We start from the raw sequence: 22,292 nt of genomic DNA on the forward strand, positions 1-22,292 counted from the left end.
TATGTAGTACATGGCCGTCATGTTGTCCGTCCGGATCAAGACTACCTTGTTGCACAAATGTACTTTGAATGCTTTCATTGCCATGAAGATAGCCATCAGTTCCAGAAGGTTGATGTGCATCTTCTTCTGCTGTGCTGTCCATAGTCCCTGCACTGTGTAGTGGAGCACATGAGCTCCCCATCCCTGGAGAGATGGGTCAGTCGTCCGTATAATCTGTGGCACAGGCTCTTGGAACGGTTGGCCCCTGCAAAGGTTTTGTGGGTTCCACCAATGCAGAGAGTTGTATGCATAACCGGTCACCAACACTAGGTCTTTCAACTGTCCGTGAGCCTGATTCCACTGACGTGCCAAGCACTCCTGAAGCGGACGCATGTGTAGTCTCGCGTGTGGGACTATGAAGATGCAGGAGGCCATCATGCCTATCAACTGCTTGAACACTCGTGCTGGAAGCGAGCGTTGTGGTTTGAATTTCCGTATCAGCAATTGCATGCTGTTGATCCTCACTGAATTTGGCTGTGCTTTGGCTGCCAGAGTGACTACTTTTGCGCCCAAGTACTGCCGTACGTGGGCGGGCTGAAGGTGGGACTTTGGATAATTCAGTGAAAACCCCAGATCGTGAAGAAGGTGAATGGTGTGGGACATGTGGGTGGGCACATTGCTGGGCCGACTTTGCTTGGATAAGCCAGTCGTCCAGATAAGGGTAGACGTGAACGTTTTGTCTCCGTAGATGTGCAGCCACTGTCGCCAGGCACTTGGTTAACACCCTGGGTGCTGTTGTCACTCCGAAAGGGAGAACCCTGAACTGATAATGCTGATCCTGAATGGTAAATCTGAGATATTTTCTGTGTGACGGGTGTAGCGGTATATGGAAATATGCATCCTTCAGATCTAGTGTTGCGAGGAAATCTCACTGACTAACGGTAGAACCTGCTGCAATGTGAGCATGTGAAAGTGTTCTGATAGGATGTACTGGTTTAGGGGCCTGAGGTCCAGTATGGATCTGAGGGACCCGTCCTTTTTTGGGATCAAGAAGTACAGCGAGTACACTCCTGTACCTTTTTGTTCCACAGGCACAAGCTCTATGGCTCCTTTTTGCAGCATGCTGACTACCTCCTGCTGCAATAACTGTAAATGCTCTGCGGACATAGGACGGTGTCTTGGGGGTATGTTGGGTGGAGTGGATGTTAACTCCAGACAATAACCGTATTGGATAAGCTGCCTCACCCACCTGTCTGTAGTGATGGATTTCCACACCGGCAGGAACTGTTGTAGTCTCCCCCCGACCGGTGTGGTATGGTAGGGGGGCAGTGACAAGACATCACTGTTTGTTAGTGGCGGAGGATCGGGAGTTGTTGTTTCCACAACCTCTGCCCTTGGTGCTGTTTCCACGATAGCCACCCCTATTGTTCTTGTTGTAGGCGGTCTGCGTGCCTCCTTTACTGTATTGTGTCTGCTGGGACACCTGGCCTCTGGAAGCGCCTCTATTGTTGGAGCCACAAAAAGAACCACCCCTGAACTGCTGCGACTGTAGAGCCCCCATAGACTTTGCAGTCTCTGTGTCCTTCTTAATTTTTTCTAAGGTGGTGTCTACTTGTGGGCCAAATAAGTAATCAGGGTTAACCGGCTGATTGAGTATGGTGGTTTGTATCTCAGGCTTGAAGCCGGAGATTCTCCGCCAGGCGTGTCTTCGTAACATAACACTTGTATTAATCGCCCTGTCTGCTGCGTCTAGCGCACACTTAATAGATGCATTTGATATAAGTTTCCTTTCTTGTATTAGCATCTCTGCTGCCTCCTTATACTCATCTGGCAAGTGTTGTAACAGGGTCTCGAGTGTATCATAATGAGCCCGGTCATATCTGGCTAAGAGTGCCTGTGTGTTGGAGATTCGCCAGACATTGGGCGCTTGAGCTGCCACCTTTTTTCCTGATGCTTCTAGCACTTTAGATTCCTTGTCAGGGGGAGGAGCATCACCCGTTGTTTGCGAGTTCGTTCTTTTACGAGCATTGGAAACAACCAGGGAGTCCAACGGCAACTGTCCCTTGATATTCGTAGGGTCCACAGGTGCTGGTTTGTATTTTTTTCAATTCTGGGGTTTACTACCCTTGCGGTCTCCTTAAAGATTTCTCCAGCTTGTTTCAGGAAACCTTTTAGCATGGGTAGAGTCTTGGTAGTTCTCTCTGAGGTTGAGAAGGTGTCAAACAAAAAGTCCTCTTCAATAGGGTCAGCATGAAGCTGACAATCATGATTTTTTGCTGCCCTCTCAATAAGTGCATTAAACGCAGCCGTGTCTTCTGTAGGTGAGGTTTTAATAGCATAGACATGACTGTCCGGGGCAGTTTGTGGATCCCATGGGTCAACAGCGTCTGTCCAGGGTTCAGTGTGATCTTCTGAACCAGTGTCTACAGGATAACTGTAATCCTCATTGTCACCATCCCCTACATCCACATCTGAATGTGTGGGTGAAATAGGAGCAGGGTCTTGTTCATATGGTTGTAGAGGTTCAAAAAGAAGGTGTGACGTTGCAGAATCCCTCTTTTTCTTCAATGGAATTTTATATGACTCCATAGGCTGTTCTGGGGCGATCTTTCGCTTGAAAATGGAAAGTCTACCAGTCTCAGCGTTGATGAATTGCCTCGACTGATCTTCCTGCAGAGGTTGTCGATGCTTGGTGGCCCCTTCCGTAGTTGTAGGCTTTGGCCTCATGGACACCTTTTTGGCCGCTTCGACGCCCGTCTTGGGGGCGAACGCCTTAGGTACCACTGTCGGCGGCAGTGTGAACTTAATCGGTGTCGACTACTTTGGAGGTTTACTGACTGGCTTCGGGGGTGGAGTGGCCTTCGGTCCGACAGCAATAGCCTTCTCTTTAATGCGTTGCAGCGAGTCAGACACGTGCTTCGAAAAAGAGGCGGATGGCTGTGTTGACTCGACGGGGTCTTTAGAGCCACCGCTAGTCGTGGACTCGAGGTCTTTACTGCCCTTAGCCTTGTCAAGTCGACATTTAGGATCGAGAACATTCTGAGTTTAGAGTCCCTTGTTTGTGTCTACGGCAGTCGGCACCGACTTCATTGGGTCGATGTTCTTGACCTGTTTTTTCGGTGCCCCGGACTTCGGATCGACACCCTTTAGCGACCTCCCCGGGTCGATAACACTCTTTTGTTTCGTCGGTGCCGAAGGTTCAGAAGCAGTCGATCCGACCAAAGTAATACGGACTTTCGGTTTCGATTTAGTTTCCGGTGCTTTCGGTTTTGTAGACACCGATGCTTTTGGTTTCGATTCCGATCGTTCAACTGATGGCTCGTTGGAAATGTTCGTAGCCGGGCCTTGAGGCGAGGCTGTAGAACTATGCGTTTGGTCTCTGATAAGGCCATGTGGCGATCCCTCGACCTGAGCCTTATCGAGTGTTTTGGTCTCGGCTCCCGTAACAACGGTGCGGCCTAGCTCCTTGCTCGAGCTATCCTCCACGGCCCCAAAGGCCTCATCGTCGTCTCCTACCTCGTCGACGACGTCTTCATTATCTACCATTTCCACATCTGCGTCGTAACTGGAGTCGATCTCCGATGCAGGATCAGACAGGTTCTCTTAAGCTTCCTGCTCGACTCCCTCATCTTCCTCGGCATCGAAGATGTTCACCGGTTCAGGTGCCGTCTGCTGGGCCTCCTTTCACGCTGCGCGTCGAAGGCGAATCGTCTTCTTGGAGGGAACCGAGAACAAGCCATACAGCAGGCTTCATCGTGATCCGGAAACCGGCACTTGCTGCACACCGGGTGGACGTCGATGTGAGGATACTTGGAGTTACAAACGGGACATCTCTTGAACGGGCTCCGTTCCATAATGGATCGTCGATAAGGCCTCTGGTTGTGGAACTAGAGAGAGTTCTAGCAGTGTAGTGAACCATGGTTGGCGTGCCCATGTGGGATCTACCAGAATCAGTTTGAGAGACTGTTGTCTGAGCTTGCGTACCACTAGTGGTATTAGTGGCGGAAAAGCGTACGCAAATCTGCCTGACCAGTTCATCCAAATCGCATTGCCCTTGGACAACGGGTCTGGAAACCTGTCAGCGAAGGTTGGGCATTTTGAGTTTCCGTGTGTGGCAAACAAGTCTATTTCAGGATGACCCCACTTGTGAAAGAATGGTTTAAGAACTTGCAGATGTAGTTCCCATTCGTGAATCTGTTGGTCTGTCGACTTAACAGATCGGCTATCCGATTGTGAACTCCTGGAAGGTGTTCTGCCAACAGATATATCTTTTGTGGAATGGCCCATCTCCAAATGTTTTGAGCGAGTTGGGACAGTTGCAGGGAATGTGTGCCGCCTTGTTTCTGTATGTAGTACATGGCTGTCATGTTGTCCGTCCGGATTAAGACAGCTTCGTTCTGTATGTGTACTTGGAAGGACTTTAGTGCCATGAAAATCGCCAGCAACTCTAGGTGATTGATGTGAAGCACCTTTTGTTGAGCAGTCCAGCTTCCCTGAGTTGTGTGGTGGAGCAGGTATGCTCCCCATCTTGTCAGTGATGCGTCTGTTGTCAGTACTATTTGTGGAACAGGTTCGAGGAACGGCCGTCCTCTGGATAAGTTTTTGGTGTTCCCCCACTGCAGTGAGCGATGTGTGCGGTTGTCTACTAACACCAGGTCTGTCAGTTGTCCTTGTGCCTGATTCCACTGATGTGCTAGACATTCCTGCAAAGGACGCATTTGCAGTCTTGCATATGGCACAACAAAAATGCAATATGCCATCATGGCGATTAGTTGCATGAACACTCTGGCTGGGAGAGAGTGTTGGTTTTGAAACCTTGTGACTAAGGCTTGAATGCTCTGTATCCTGGCTTGGCAGGGATACGCTAGAGCTGTATTGGTGTTTATTTTAGCCCCTAGGTATTGATGTACATGAGAGGGCTGTGGATGTGACTTGTTGTGGTTTATTGTAAACCCCAAGTTGTGCAGTGTCTGAATTGTGTGAGATGTGTGTTGAACACACTGGCTGAATGACTTGGCCTTTATGAGCCAATCGTCTAAGTAAGGGAAGACATGGCTATGTTGTCTTCTGAGATGTGCTGCTACTACTGCTAAGCACTTTGTGAACACTCTTGGTGCTGTTGTTACGCAGAATGGAAGGAATTTTAATTGATAGTGTTGTCCTTCTAGCATAAACCGGAGATACTTCCTGTGAGAAGGATGTATGGGAATGTGAAAGTAGGCGTCTTTGAGGTCTAGTGTAGTGAGGAAATCGCCTTGTTGCAATAATGGGAGCCCTTGTTGTAAAGTGATTATGTGAAAATGATCTGAGTGTATGTACAGATTGAGAGGTCTCAAATCTAGAATTGGTCTTAATGTCCCATCCTTTCTGGGTATTAGGAAGTAGAGTGAGTAGACCCCTGTTCCTTGATGTTGCAATGGAACTAGCTATTTTGCATCTTTTTGTAGCAATGAGAGAACCTCTTTTTGGAGCAGCGTTAGATGTTCTGTGGACATTGGATGCCGTCTGGGTGGCATATTTGGAGGGGTAGCTGTAAGCTCTAGGCGGTAACCATACTGGATAATCTGTCTTACCCACTTGTCTGTTGTGTTGGAGTTCCAGACAGGTAGGAACTGTGTTGGAGTTCCAGACAGGTAGGAACTGTGTGAATCTCCCCCCTACAGGAGTGGTATGCTGTTGGGGGAGCTGACGGAAGTCACTGTTTGGTGGTGGAAGAGGATCGATTGTTGTTGTTATCTCGACCTCTTCCCTTATTGCTATTACCTCTGTAGCCCCCTCTAAAGTATCCTTTATTAGAGGATGCTTGTGTATTAGTTTTAAAGGAAGCTGAATTGTCTGCTCCAGCTTGTTTGGAGCCTCCTCAGTAAAAGGAGCGACGAAAGGAGCCTCTTGCTTGGGTGGACTGCAAAGCTCCCATAGACTTGGCTGTGTCAGTGTCTTTTTACATTTTTTCCAGAGCTGTGTCTACTTCTGGACCAAACAACTGGTGTTGGTTGAATGGGTGATTTAAGATAGTAGTCTGTTCCTCTTGCTCAATTCCTGAAATGCGAAGCCACGCGTGACGACTAATAGGGACACTGGTGTTTATTGCCCTGGATGCAGTGTCTGCTACATCTAGTGCACATTTAATGGAGGCGTTAGATATAAGCTTACCTTCTTGTATGAGGGCATCTGCTTGTGCCTTATATTGATCAGGTAGATGTTGAAGTAGCTTCTCTAGCTGATCATAGTGAGCCCTATCATATCTTGCGAGGAGGGCCTGTGTGTTAGCAATGCGCCATGCATTACTAGCTTGGGAAGCTATTCTTTTCTCTGAAGCATCTATGATTTTGGATTCTTTATCGGGAGGTGGTGTGTCTCCTGAGGTTTGTGAATTTGCTCTTTTCCTAGCGTTTGAAACTACAAGGCAGTCTAAGGGTAGCTGTGCCTTAATGTAAGCAGGAACCCCAGGAGCTGCTCTGTACGTTTTTTTCTATCCTTGGGTTTATGATTCTAGCCCGCACAGGATCTTTAAAACACGTCTGGGGCATGTTTAATAACTCCTTTAATCATTGGCAGTATTTGCACAGATTTTTGGGAATATTCAAAAGTGTCTAGTAAAAAGTCCTCTTCTGCCTCATCTGAATGCATGGTGACATTGTGATGGAAATGTACCGTTTTACAACTACATTTATACGCAAAACACAAAATAAATATGGATAAATACAGATAACATGGCCCAAAAATAAATATGGATAAATACAGACGGAAATGTTAAAAACATAAATACCATAAAACCAGGAGCCCTAATTATCATCTGGAGGAGAAGGTTTAGATGGATAAATATGTGGGTCAGGAATATCTGATATATCCTGTGGGTTTGGATACTCCCAGTCTGGTGAACCTCTTGGGTAGGGAAAAGGGTCATCTGGGTCTTTCCCTCCCCCCATGCTATACTGAGCATCATCATCATCATCCTGAGTAGGTGTATGCTGTGGAGAATGAATAGGAGAATTTTGAGGTGAAATGTTTAAAGGCACAGCAGGAGGGAGATACAGGAGAAGAAGGGTGCATAGGAAATGTGGCAGAGTCCTTCTTCTTGACAGGCACTGGAGGTGTAGGTGCTGTATCAGACTTACTCTTCCTTTGTGGCGTGGTGGAAACATGTCCTGTTGCCGGGTCTATGTATATCTTCTTTTGCAAAGGATCCGGTCTAAAAAGCTCTTCTTCAGAAATTGCTTTTGGCGCGATTTTTTCGGCTCCGGGCATGATTTCTGCTTTTCTTTAGCCTTAGGAGTTGTTGTATAGTCCTTTGGCGTAGTTTTCGGCACCAAAGGTATCGTTTTCGGCGTAGAGGCCTGGTTCGAGGGCTTGGAGGCATCGGTAGCAGGCTTTGTAGGTTTCAGCACCGAAGATTTTGGACTGGAAGCTGTTTTGGTCGGCTTGAAAGCTTCGGAAACAGGCTTCGTTGGTTTCGGTGCCGTATTGTCTTAATGAGTCGACGGTTTCTGGGTGTTTTTTGGAACCGGGATGTCTTTCGGTTCCGAAGGAGCTGGTCGTATCGGCACGTAAGGTTTGCTCAGTATGGAGCAAACAGAAGGCTTTAATATTTTCTACGGAGCAGAGCTCGATGGCAAGGCTTTCGAAGCAATGTCTCAGTCTCGACTGGGCCCTGAAGACGGAGTTTTGACCTTAGCCTTTAGTTTAGGTGTTGGGGTAGGGGCAGTCGAACTCACGCGCTGACCTGATGGTCTGGAGTAATCGGAGTCGTCTGCCTCAGATACGATCTGGAGATAATCTGAATCTTCCTCAGGACACATGGACCTTCGTCGAAGATATCCAACGGTTCTGGAGCGGATCTCTGCATGTCGCGTCGACGGGCCCTCCGATCTCCAATGGTCTTCCTGGATCGAAAGGACGCACAAGCTGTGCAGCTCGACTCATTGCGTTCCGGTGATAAGCACAGGTTACAGGTGTGTGGAAATTTTGCTCCACACTTGGGGCATCTTTTGAATGGTGTCCTTTCCATGCGGTGTAGGCCTCACTACGTGGGTAGGCCCGACAGCCCGCGTCGACAACCGGAATCGAAGTGATGAGGTCGGGTCTATGTATATTGAAGTTTGTTTTTGGAAAGTTTTGCGTGTCGAAGTCTTTGAAAAGTAGATTTTCGAATCGGAGCAGAAAAGCATCCGAACCCAGTGGCGGAAAAAAACAATGTAAGGATGGAGCCGATGCCCATGCGCACTGTCGTCCAAAGGAGAAGTCACCTATCTCGTGACTACAAAGACTTCTTCCAAGACGACAATAACATGCAATCATCCGAGCCCAGCACCAGGTCGCGATCTAATGCTAAATGCACAATCTGCAGCTCATAAGCCTCGAACACTCCGTTCCCACCAGGAAGTCCTGGAGAACAGAATGGCCGAAAAAGCAATCTCTCCAGACTCGGCTGTCCAGGCAGTAATGCTGGGTGAACGTGTGCAAGGATGCCCACGTGGCTGCCTGACAGATGTCAAATAAGGGAACTCCGCGCCCCAAAGCAGTGGTGGCTGCTGTCGCCCTAGTAGAGTTGGAGAGCAGTTCCACTAGAGGTTACTTTTTAGCCAAAGAATAACAGATCTTGATACACAGGACAGCCCATCTAGAGATGGTAAGTTTTTGCACTTTCTAACCTTTCTAAGCGCCCACATAACCGAAGAATTGATCGTCCACCCAGAAGTCTTTTGTGCGCTCAAAGTAGAAAGATAGAGCACGCTTTGGGTCCAGGTGGTGGAGTCTCTATTCCTCTTTGGAAGAGTGCAGAGGCAAGAAGAAAGTGGGCTATGTGATGGTATGACCTATGTGGAAGGAAGTAACCCCTTTGGGCAGAAAAGAGGGCCTAGAACGGAGGACTACTTTGTCCGGATGGAAAGCAAGAAAGGGAGGTTTAGAAGATAAAGCCTGAAACTCACTCACCCTGCAAGCAGAGGTGATGGCAAGCAAGAAAGCAGTCTTCAAAGTGAGGAGAAGAAGAGGACAATTATGTAGTGGCTCAAAGGGAGCCCACATAAGATAAGTGAGCACGAGGGTCAAGTCCCACTGGGGAATTACGAAAGGAGAAGGAGGAAAGAGAAGAGTAACGCCCTTCAGGAATCTGTTAACAATCAGGGACTTGAAAAGAGAAGGCTGATCAGGAAGGCGAAGAAAGGACGAAATGGCCGAAAGATAGCCCTTAGGAGTGCCCAGAGCAAAGTCATGCTGGGAAGAGGAGAACCTCTGAAAAAGAGGCAGAGTGGAGATCCACAGCCTTTGCTGTGCACCATGCCACAAATTTGTTGCATCTACAGGCGTATACCGTTTTGGTAGAGAAATGCCTAGCTGCCAAGATGACAATACAGACTTTGAGAGGAAGGTAGAAAGCTGTAAACTATCGCCGTTCAATATCCACGCAAGGAAGTGGAGCCTTGACAGGTTCAGGTAGAGGACCGTTCCCTGCTGCTGCTACAGAAGATCTTCCCGAAGAGGCAGTCTGATCGAACAATCGACGGCCATGCTGAAGAGCTCGGGGTACCAGACTCTTCGTGCCAAGTCCGGAGCCTCAGAATTACTTGGGCGCGGTCGTGTTCGACCTTCTTCAGGCCTCTGGGTAGAAGTGGTACAGGTGGAAAGGTGTACAGAAGGCCGCAGTTCCACTTGCAAAGAAAGGTGTCAAGAGCGAGTGCCGCCTTTGAAACTCCAACGCGCAGAACTGCTGACATTGTGCGTTCCCTCGGTAGCGAATATATCTAACCAAGGCTCTCCCCACTCCTAAAAGAGACCTTGCACCACCTTTGAGTAAAGAATCCACGACCCACCTGCCCGATTTGTTGCAGTACCACATGGCGGTGGTGTTGTCTGTGTACACCTGCACTACTCTTCCTCTGACAGAGGGAAGGAATGCCTTCAGTGCAAGACGGATCACCTGAAGCTCCAGAAGGTTGATGTGGAGCCCGGACTCCACCAGAGACCAGAGGCATGTGATTTCCACCTTTATCATGTGGGTGCCTCAACCCAGGAGTGACGCATCTGTCACCACTGTGAACTCTGGTTGGGGAAGGGAGAGGGTTCTGCAGTTGACACAATCCTGGTTTGTTAGTCACCACTGCAATTGACTCACAGCCCCCTCCGAGATGTGGACTACATCGGAAAGATTGCCCACTTTTCAAGGCCCATGGCCTCAACCGCCCTCCACAACACCACAGCGTAGCCACGGTAGCAGGAGAAAGCATTCCAAGGTCTGGATAGGGAGTGAATGTTTTTATGGTATTCTACAACAGTATCCACTTTTTAGGCTAGGATGGTTCATGTTTTCATATTTGCATCCTTTGATTGGCTAATACTGAGGACATTTTTTTTTCTTTTAGTAGCACTGATGTTTCCAAAAACATACATTCCTAAGGAGTTGTAGCCTGCAACGTTTTAGGTGTCAAAAAGAAAAACCTCTCCTGGTTGTCTCAAAATGGAGTCTCCTATAGAGTTCGACAAAAGGAGTCTGTCTTCTGTGTGTCCGATGATGGATAACTTCCATCTTTGCCTAATCATCAACATCGCTCTTCTTCATTACTTCGAAATACTGTTAGCATAGAGCTCTCCTTTTTGCGTTGGAACCCAAAGCTGAAAAATTAATGAAGGCAGCGCCAACATAACTGGACATTGGGATCTTACACTTGTAAACATTGTGAGTCAGGACTCGTCCACCTATGGCTAGTTCCCAAAATGAAAGACCTGCATCAAATAACATAGCAAAACTTAGCAAAAAAAGTTCTGCAAAATTCTGGAGATTGCATTTAAAGCTTCCAATCATTCTGATGGTCATACTGTCTGGTTTTCTATCACCTTTATAGCTGCGGATCGTAATGTCCATTTCAGCAACCTGTCCCCCACAAAACAGAAATTCTCTAGCAAGAACCAAAGCCACATCTAAAGCCACATCCATAACCATCTAAGTTTAGAAACAGAGGACAATAGATCATATATATTCACTTAAACAAATTAATTGTGTAACACTGTAAAAAATGAAAACAATGGTCTACCTCCATCTAGAATGTGATTATTCCTCAGGTCCAGAATCTGGATGTAGCAATTAAACTTGAGCAAGTTTCCAAGTTGTGCAGAATCCTGCAATCCATTCAGCTTGTTGTCTGCCAAGTAAAGTTCTCGCAAGTTCATGTTCATCTTCAGAGCAGTGCCTGAGGAGCAAAAGAGAATAAAAAGGGAATTAAATGCACAGCAAAATAAGGTAGAGGGTTGCACAAGAATTACACTTAACATTTGGCTACAATAGTATCAGCATCTTGCAGAGTTTCAATGGCTAGAATTCAGATACAAAACCATCCCTACAAACCAAAATGAAGTCGAATACACTACAGAACAAATCCAATCACAAATGTTTGTAACGGTTGGGGAAAAGTGAACACAATTCAATGCCTCTCAAATTATAAACACTTAACTATTTTGGAAACATTATTTAAGTGCCGTTTTATGAAAGATGTACATTTGAGAATGTTGAAAAAGTGTCAATTGTTACTTTTAAAGCACACTTGACCATAACTATGAGCAGATTTGGAGTGAACCTTAGTAGTCATCTGAATACAAACAGTCTACTATGCTTTCAAGCTAACATGAGCTAAGTGTTCACTCTAAATCACCTAAAGCGTACAGTTTGTTTTTAATATTAATAAGATTAAAATTATTATTCCCGAAAAGTGTTCACACTAGATCCAAAGTGAGTGTGCAGGGGTATATATTAAATCTATTCAAATGTCTGCATTCCTGACATCATGGAACCAGTGCTACATGAGATTAGACGGGCTGAGGTGAAGCCGCAGGACATGTAATCCCCCGAGAAGCATTTGGAAGTCTTAGTGGGGGTCAAGCACACTCTTGGTGAAATCTAGGTCAGGTTGAATATGTTGACCCTGAAGGAATACTGACAAATTCCATAGGAACGGGGATAAAGCTAGTATGCTGCCAGCCTGTATATCAAGGCAAGAGATTGATGCCCCACCAATACTTCACCTAATTTATCCCGATGGCACATTGGTCACGACACACAATAAACTCCATGATAACTTTCGGCACACCTGCAAGTCGTATCAGAACACAGATACACGTTCAGCTGACTCCATACATGCATTTCTGGCTAATGCAGGTACATCAGAGGTCCCCAAGGCTATGATGGAGGACCTGGAGGCCAATATTTCCCTGGAAGTGTTGAAAGAGGCATTCCAACCAATGCCTACAATTAACGTAGTGGAAAGCAATGGCTTCTCTTCAGATTTTCACAAGACTTACACGCCCAAACTGAATGAGAACGTATTAAAATTCTTGAGTCAAAATACACAGATTTATACTCTTCCCTTGACTAGCACGACCAGACGCACATGCCACCGCCTCAGAAGCCTACAACAACTTCAGAGCCGCCACCCACGTCCACCACCAACTCATCAGAAATACAATAAAAACCACGATCAAAGACCGAATCTCCACACACGTGACCAACAGCAAAGAGCTCTTCAGCATCATCAAGGAGTTTGCCCAACCCACCAGCAAGTCTACAGACATCCCTCCCTCTCAAGACCTCTGCGACAAACTCTGCAAATTCTTCCACCACAAGATCAAGAGCATTTACGACAACTTCCGCGAAGGCAGCCAACACACTGAACCCTCACCATCCACCCCAGACAACCTGAAGCCAACGAATGACAGCTGGATAGCCCTCACCACCATAGACACACTAAAGACGAAGTCAATCCACTCCGGGTCCCCCACGGACCTTGGCCCCCATACCACATCTTCAACAGAGCCGCAACCATCATCGCGCCCATGCTTCGCCACACTAACAACCGCTCACTCCTGAACGCCTCTGTCCCAGACGACTGGAAGCACGCCGAGATAAACCCCCTTCTGAAAAAGCCCTCAGCAGACCCCACCGACTTCAAAAACTACAGACCCATCTCCCTGCTCCCGTTCCCAGCGAAAGCAATCGAGAAACCCATCAAGAGCCAACTCGCCACCTTCGAAGAGCACAACATCCTCGGCCCCTCCCAATCCGGCTTCAGAAAAAAACAGTACAGAAACCGCCCTCCTCGCTGCTACAGACGACATCAGCACCCTCCTTGACAGAGGAGAGACAATAGCCCTCATACTCCTCAACCTCTCAGCAGCCTTCGACACAGTCTCTCACAGCATCCTAACACGCAGACTTCACGACACAGGGATCCGGGCAAAGGCCCTCGACTGGATCAACTCTTCACTCTCCGGCAGAACGCAGCGGGTCAGACTCCCTCCTTTCATCTCGGACCCTACACCAACCATCTGTGGAGTCCCCTAGGGATCCTCACTCAGCCCCACGCTGTTCAACGTCTACATGGCTTCGCTCGCCCCCATCGTCAGATCACATGGACTAAACATTGCCTCTACGCAGACGACACAAACTCATCCTCTCCCTTTTCAACGAACCAAACACAGCCAAGCACAACTTTCAAGAAGGCATGGAAGCAGTCGCCAAATGGATGAATAGCAGCTGCCTACAACTCAACACTGGTAAAACAGAAGTACTCCTCATGGGCCCACTACCCGACGACTGAAACACCACCTGGTGGCCCTCTGCCCTCAGAAACCCACCCACCCCCTCGGACCACGCACGCAACCTCAATCATCCTGGACTCCAAACTCAAAATGGACGGCCAGGTAAACTCCGTCGGATCCTCCTGCTGCCACACTCGTCGCCTACTACGCAATACTTTCAAATTGATCCCCCTCGAGCACAGAAAGACCATCACTCACGCCCTCGTCACCAGCAGACTGTACTATGCCAACGCACTCTACGCTGGACTAAACAAAAATTCACCCGCAAGCTACAAAACATCCAGAACTCCGCCGCAAGACTGGTCCTCAACCTGCCTAGACACTGCCACATCTCCCAGCACCTGCGTGCACTCCACTGGCTCCCCTCGAGGCTAGAATCACCTTCAAGATTCTCACCTAAGCACACAAAGCCCTCCACAACACCAGACATGCATACCTGAACAGCCGACTCGAATTCCACGCACCCCAAAGGACCCTACGATCAGCCCAGCTCTCCTACGCTATGGTCCCCAGCAACAGGAAGTCCAGATCGGGAGGCCACTCCTTCTCCTTCCTCGCGGCCTGAGCCTGGAACACCCTACCGCTCCACCTCAGATAGACATCACTCCCCATCATCAAGAAAAACCTCAAAACATGGCTCTCCGACAGACCTTCTCCTTGGTGGTCTGGAACCTGCACCTCCCCTCCTCCCCAGCGCCTTGAGACCATCACGGGTGAGTAGTCGCGTTCAACAGACGCATGACTGAGTGATATGATGCCCAAGCCAGGAGGGCATCCCTTGGACCATTTGTCTTATTGGCCACGATCAACTCGGACACCAAGACTTTGTGTAAAGTCCTGGCCAACAGGCTGTGGCAACTGGTTAGGCGAGTGGTTCACAGTGATCAGTAGGAGTTTATCCCAGCCCGCAGCATGGCTATGAACAGCGAATAGGAGCTTTTATCTTTACAGTCAATTGGGCAAAACCTTTTAATACCTTGGGTTGGGCTTACTTATGGAGCTTTTGCTAGCAATAGGCTTCAGCCCAGTATTCTGTAGATGGGTCCAGTTGCTTTATACGGAACCCAAGGTGAGAGTTAGGGTTGGTAAAATATTTCTGATATTTGGAGTACTAAATGTGGCTTGCTCTCCGCTTTGGCCCATGAACCATTAGCTATCATGCTTAGGAAAGGACTTAATAGCTGGGGCAATTAAAGCAGGAGACGGCACTGTTCACACAGTTTCTCAATATGCAGACAATGCTCTATATTATCTCAGACTGACTAGGACATGGGAGGGCTACAGGCTAACAAACACAAGACCACACTATTTCTCTGAGGGAGGCTGGCACAACTGCCTAACTTAGACTTACAACAAAAGGTTAATAACTTTATATACTTAAGGATTATGGTTGCCCTGGTAGATGAAAAGCAATACACATATAAATTGGGGGAAGTACTTGACAGACTGCAATCTTCAATATGGTTCTAGAACACACTCCCCCTTGCCATTAAGGGCAAGGTGGCAATTGCATTGATGGTCCTCCTCCCACCATGTCTATATAATATACAAAATGCCTTGTGGCCCCTTGAGACTGGATAAATAGTTTGTTAGTGTCCCTGGTTCGGGCTGGTGGTCGTAGCAGGGATGGCACTGGACATATTGAAGAGGAATCGGGAAGAGGGAGAGGGTGAGTACTCCTAACATTGAACTGTACTATTACACAGCCCAAATTCAAAATTACGAGGGTATCTGGGAAAAGTGAAGGAGAAGGACAGTTTGAGATACAACCCAGTACCCTGAGGGGAAACGGACTAAATAGTGTACTCCCTTATAATGTGCAGCAGACTGCAAGAATCTGGTAAACAAAATAGTCACCAAGGTTCTTAAGCGGCCACCCTTTGCGAGAGAGCCAAATATATGGGATCTGCAGCCTTGACAACGCATTTACCAGATTTGAAAGTTAGCCAATGGAGGTAGGGCGGTTTTAAGTTAATAGGGGATCTATACTATGAGGAGATATTACTTTGAGAGGCTTTTGGAGTAGGACTTGAACAGTTTCTCCAATAAGCAAAGTTGATTGGTACACCTAGAGAGATCTGGACCGACTCTCCCAAAGAGACGCCCACGTCTAGTCCCCTTGAAGGTATTTTACAGTTGGGTGCTGATTGGCACCTGGTTACACTAATGTATAAAATCCTGAAATCAAAACTAGGCCTGTATTGAATGCACGCACAGGAGGACAATATCAGAGACCAAATCACGGATGAGGATTGAGGAGGTGGCATTTGATATGGTAAATAAGATCTAGGGTAATTCTCGATTTAAACTGCTTCATTTACATTTTTTACTCGTAATTATAATGCACCAATCACTGAGCAAAATGTATCCAGACAAATTGGCGGGGAGGTGAAGATGTGGCACAGATGGAGATTCTTTTCTACTCTTATTCTGGAGCCATCCAAAAGTAGACTGATTTCACTACAAGGTTACATAGAACAGCAGGGATTCGAATAGCTATTTCTGTGCAACACTGCTTATTACGTTATTATTGCGCAACCAAAGAACAAAAAGATGCAATATAAGTTATACAGTTATCTTTATTGTTGGCGAAAATATGCAGAACCAATGGTTGGCTGGGTATATGGAGCCCCAATGCTAGTTTTTTTGTTAAGGGACATAATGGAGAGGGCATTGACAGAGGAAACACACATTACAAAATACAGGTAAGATGAAAAGGCCACAGTAGATCTAATGATATGGCCAGATGTAATGCAAGAATTCTCTGTAACAGTGCCTCAAACCCATAATACTCTATGTATGACAGGGGAAACCCATTAGACCAAACGGTACCTGGGTAATATAGACTCAAATAAGAAATTGGTACCTTGGTTATACGTTATGTGTTTTGATTTGAAATAATAAGGAATAAAGATAAAGTACTCCCTATTTAGTGTTTATATCACTATGACCACACTAAGTTTATTTGTATCTTTTATAGTCTCCTGTCTCGTCATGACCCACAGACACGTCAAAGGTTATTACTGAATGATTTTTATTTTTTCTTTTTTCAAATAAGAAAGTTTATATATCTCTCATTTCAGATTTCAAAACACGTTTGTATATACAAGTAATTTTTACATATATACAATAGAATAGAAGCCCTTCGTTTCGAGTTAGGATGTCTCACCAAAACATAAAACAGACATTCCTATTGAGATCACGCAGACTCATATGAGGAAAACAATTAGGTAGAACTTATTTATACCCAATGTCTTAAAGATCCCTCAACACATTATTAAAGTTAATCCAAAATATTTATATGTATCTGCTGTCTCTTTATAGTCGACGCGTTTCGGCCAATCAATTCAGGCCTCTTCAGGACTAGGGCTATTCACAATCCATCTGTACAGACAACAATTAAAAATAAAAAGAAGGGGGAACAGACATCATTTTTAAATTCCATAGATTAATAACAAAAATATCTATCTACATATTTACATGTGGACATTAAATCGAACATAGTTTATAAGAAATTCCTTCTGTGAGCAGACTGACCATTGTGACATACCATTTGTTAGTTCAATTCCATTAAATTCATTGAACACGTCAGAGCATGGTATCTTAATATAGCTGATTTTTATATATAGAGAGACCTCTTCGTTGCAAAGCTAGACTCCCCTGGATTCCGTTTTTTATATATATATATATATTTTCTCTCTCTTTTGTTAATAGTCACATTTATTTTACAAAAGTATGTCTAATCCAGTTAGCGTTATCGAAATGGAATGGTATTTACCGGGTAATAGAGTCGGAAGTGCTTCTCAAATACTTTCATGGGCTCCTTTTTATATGTATAAACACTCTGTGCTCGCTGTCAATCCAAATAATGGAACTATTGCTTGGTCGGTAACTAGATGATGTCTATCTCCCGACTACAGCATCTGGGGAAAAGAGACCACTGTCAGTGTAACATCCATGTGGCTCACGGTTCCAAACACGTTTTCTAAGTAAACGGGGGAACAAACTTACTTAGCTAGCGCTTCAAGCGCTTCTTAAATATTTCTTTTACTCAATCACGAGTGCTCACAAACGTCGGCCTTGCGCGTTCCTCTCTTCCCGGGGTCTGAAAAATATATAAAAATGACCCGCTTTCGTAAGCACCGCGTTGTAGACATACCACGTTTGTCCAATCTCTAACAAACACACAACACTTACGTTTTGTAATGTCTCTCTTCGTTTTCAAATTGGTCGTCTCTCTGCAATGTTTGAACGCGACCGCCTCTATAATTAGGCGACATTAAGAACAGACTACCTTTTCCGGAGTAGTTTATATGGAAACTGAAAAGGGGAACTGTAGTGCTTCCTGGTTACCGGCATTAACACAAAAGAGGGACTATTTCGGTTCTCTATTACGAAAGGTGTCTCTGATGACTACCCTCACTGGGATACAACAGGCTTATGTAAAAACCGGGTTATAGGTTCCATGTTTACTTATAGACCATGTTATACCTTGAAACTTATTTAATTATAAAGTCTGAAATAATGGTATATTTACTTAATTAAATAAATAGTCAGTCGCTCCTCACAATCTAAACAATGTTTTCATTAATATATTTCCACAGTATCCGTTACATGTCATATCAAGGAACAAATATACAGTTTATTACATTCCAATTCAACACAGCTTTACAATAAAGACCAGATTTCATCTTTTTCATTCAACCCTGTGGTTGCTGTTTTGTATTTTTCAATTAGTCTCGCTTTTAATCTACTTAGTTTAGATTCAAGTTCTTCTGGTTTTGTTTTATCTAGTACACATAATACTGACCAGATTATATCCTCCTCTGAATGTTGATGCGTTTCAAAATGTTGTACTAAAGGAGCCCCTGAAGTTTTACATTTGATACGTGACTTGTGTTGCAGGATGCGTTTCTTGACCAGCTGGGTGGTTTGCCCAATGTATGTCTTTTTGCACGGACAGGTAATACAATAAATTGCGTTCTTTGTGTTACAATTGGAAAAACTTCTTTGTTGGTGCATTGATCCATTAATCTCTATTTCTTTTGAGTCAGATGTTAAATTACAGGGGGTAATTTTAACATTCCTCTCAGATTGGAAAATCATAGAACATCTAGGAATCCAGAAACCTCTATTTGCTTTTAAAAAAGGCAAAAATATAAGACAAATGCTTGTGAGAGCTGAGAGAAAAGAGGACAAAAAAACAACAGATCTGAGAGGAATGTTAAAATTACCCCCTGTAATTGGCCATTATAGGTGCTTGAATTGTGTGGCCTGTAATTTAACATCTGACTCAAAAGAAATAGAGATTAATGGATCAATGCACCAACAAAGAAGTTTTTCCAATTGTAACACAAAGAACGCAATTTATTGTATTACCTGTCCGTGCAAAAAGACATACATTGGGCAAACCACCCAGCTGGTCAAGAAACGCATCCTGCAACACAAGTCACGTATCAAATGTAAAACTTCAGGGGCTCCTTTAGTACAACATTTTGAAACGCATCAACATTCAGAGGAGGATATAATCTGGTCAGTATTATGTGTACTAGATAAAACAAAACCAGAAGAACTTGAATCTAAACTAAGTAGATTAGAAGCGAGACTAATTGAAAAATACAAAACAGCAACCACAGGGTTGAATGAAAAAGATGAAATCTGGTCTTTATTGTAAAGCTGTGTTGAATTGGAATGTAATAAACTGTATATTTGTTCCTTGATATGACATGTAACGGATACTGTGGAAATATATTAATGAAAACATTGTTTAGATTGTGAGGAGCGACTGACTATTTATTTAATTAAGTAAATATACCATTATTTCAGACTTTATAATTAAATAAGTTTCAAGGTATAACATGGTCTATAAGTAAACATGGAACCTATAACCCGGTTTTTACATAAGCCTGTTGTATCCCAGTGAGGGTAGTCATCAGAGACACCTTTCGTAATAGAGAACCGAAATAGTCCCTCTTTTGTGTTAATGCCGGTAACCAGGAAGCACTACAGTTCCCCTTTTCAGTTTCCATATAAACTACTCCGGAAAAGGTAGTCCGTTCTTAATGTCGCCTAATTATAGAGGCGGTCGCGTTCAAACATTGCAGAGAGACGACCAATTTGAAAACGAAGAGAGACATTACAAAACGTAAGTGTTGTGTGTTTGTTAGAGATTGGACAAACGTGGTATGTCTACAACGCGGTGCTTACGAAAGCGGGTCATTTTTATATATTTTTCAGACCCCGGGAAGAGAGGAACGCGCAAGGCCGACGTTTGTGAGCACTCGTGATTGAGTAAAAGAAATATTTAAGAACCGCTTGAAGCGCTAGCTAAGTAAGTTTGTTCCCCCGTTTACTTAGAAAACGTGTTTGGAACCGTGAGCCACATGGATGTTACACTGACAGTGGTCTCTTTTCCCCAGATGCTGTAGTCGGGAGATAGACATCTAGTTACCGACCAAGCAATAGTTCCATTATTTGGATTGACAGCGAGCACAGAGTGTTTATACATATAAAAAGGAGCCCATGAAAGTATTTGAGAAGCACTTCCGACTCTATTACCCGGTAAATACCATTCCATTTCGATAACGCTAACTGGATTAGACATACTTTTGTAAAATAAATGTGACTATTAACAAAAGAGAGAAAAAATATATATATATATAAAAAACGGAATCCAGGGGAGTCTAGCTTTGCAACGAAGAGGTCTCTCTATATATAAAAATCAGCTATATTAAGATACCATGCTCTGACGTGTTCAATGAATTTAATGGAATTGAACTAACAAATGGTATGTCACAATGGTCAGTCTGCTCACAGAAGGAATATCTTATAAACTATGTTCGATTTAATGTCCACATGTAAATATGTAGATAGATATTTTTGTTATTAATCTATGGAATTTAAAAATGATGTCTGTTCCCCTTCTTTTTATTTTTATTTTTAATTGTTGTCTGTACAGATGGATTGTGAATAGCCCTAGTCCTGAAGAGGCCTGAATTGATTGGCCGAAACGCGTCGACTATAAAGAGACAGCAGATACATATAAATATTTTGGATTAACTTTAATAATGTGTTGAGGGATCTTTAAGACATTGGGTATAAATAAGTTCTACCTAATTGTTTTCCTCATATGAGTCTGCGTGATCTCAATAGGAATGTCTGTTTTATGTTTTGGTGAGACATCCTAACTCGAAACGAAGGGCTTCTATTCTATTGTATATATGTAAAAATTACTTGTATATACAAACGTGTTTTGAAATCTGAAATGAGAGATATATAAACTTTCTTATTTGAAAAAATAAAAAATAAAAATCATTCAGTAATAACCTTTGACGTGTCTGTGGGTCATGACGAGACAGGAGACTATAAAAGATACAAATAAACTTAGTGTGGTCATAGTGATATAAACACTAAATAGGGAGTACTTTATCTTTATTCCTTATTATTTCAAATCAAAACACATACCGTATAACCAAGGTACCAATTTCTTATTTGAGTCAAACCCATAATAGGGATCCTTCTAAGACTGAGGAAAGATTTAGAAGGGCTCCTGTTGTGGGATTGTCTCTGCGTGCTAAGGTGGTCACCGACGATTAATGGATGTGTCCAGGAAGGAGCAACCTTTATACCGTGAAAATGTGAACAGGGACTGTGAGACAATAGTTTGTAAAATGTTAAATCATAGGGCGTTTTGTTTTTCCTGAAACATGCATAAGAACAAGTCACTTACTTTCTGTTACAATACATCTGTAGGAGACTGATTAGTTATGGAATCCTCACCTTAGAATTACCCTCAGTCGTCAGACTGGATCCAGAGAATTTGTTAGTCAGCAGTACCCCTGTGCATCGATATGTGGAGTCAGTCAACTCCGCGTTCGTCATAGGCGTCATGGTCGCTGGAAAGACGTTGCATTATCTACTTAAGACACCGCCCTCACGCGCTGACGTCAGTTCTTTATACAACATTCCACACCTGAAGAGCAGAGCCATGCAAGACACAGACAACTGGTACACAAAACCTAGGGCCCTGAAAGAGAGTCCTTTATCCTAGATGTCAGTTCGCAGAAGAGGGAGGATGGGTGGGGCGGTGAGGAATCCATAACTAATCTATGTCTCTTATATATCTATGGTTACCAAAGGAAAGTAACTTGTTCCTCTGAAAGAGAGTTCGCTATGGATTCACCACCTTAGAATAGATAACCCAGCAATAGCAAACCTGGTGATAGGTCTGCGAACCAAGTTCACACCAGAAAGTCCTGGAGAACTGAACGTCCGAAGAAGCAGTCTCACTGGACTTGGCTGTACAGGCAGTAGTGTTTGGTAAACTGTGCAGGCAGTGAAGCCCACACAGCTGCCTGGCAGATGTCAAGAAGGGGGACTAGACGTCCCAAAGCAGTAGTGGCTGCAGTCGCCCTGGTGGAATGGGCACGCAACCCCACTGGAGGTTCCTTTTTCACGAAGGAATAGCAGATTTTGATGCAAAGAACAATCCATCGGGAGATGGTTCGTTTTTGCACAGCCCTACCTTTCTTGGCACATAAATAACCAACGAAGAGCTGGTCATCCACCCGGAATTGTTTTGTGCGATCCAGATAGCACCAGGGGGCACTTTTTGGATCCAGACGTTGGAGCCGCTCTTCCTCTTTAGAAGGATGCGGAGGCGGAAAGAAGGTGAGCAAAGTGATGGTGAGGAAATATAAATTTTTGGTCATGTTATGTTCCCTAGC

At 44.7% G+C, this 22,292-nt stretch overlaps 1 protein-coding gene across 1 annotated transcript in view; it reads right to left on the reverse strand.

The window, feature by feature from the left end:
* Positions 1-22,292, reverse strand: part of PPP1R37 (protein phosphatase 1 regulatory subunit 37) — a 682,383-nt gene that overhangs the window by 409,681 nt on the left and 250,410 nt on the right. Inside the window, exon 7 of the mRNA XM_086938453.1 lies at positions 11,010-11,165. Coding sequence (XP_086794579.1) covers positions 11,010-11,165 — 156 coding nt within the window. The remainder of the gene's footprint in view (positions 1-11,009; positions 11,166-22,292) is intronic.

The sequence above is a fragment of the Lissotriton vulgaris genome, chromosome 9, assembly GCF_964263255.1.
Source record: "Lissotriton vulgaris chromosome 9, aLisVul1.2, whole genome shotgun sequence".
In the NCBI taxonomy this organism is placed as follows: Eukaryota; Metazoa; Chordata; class Amphibia; order Caudata; family Salamandridae; genus Lissotriton; species Lissotriton vulgaris.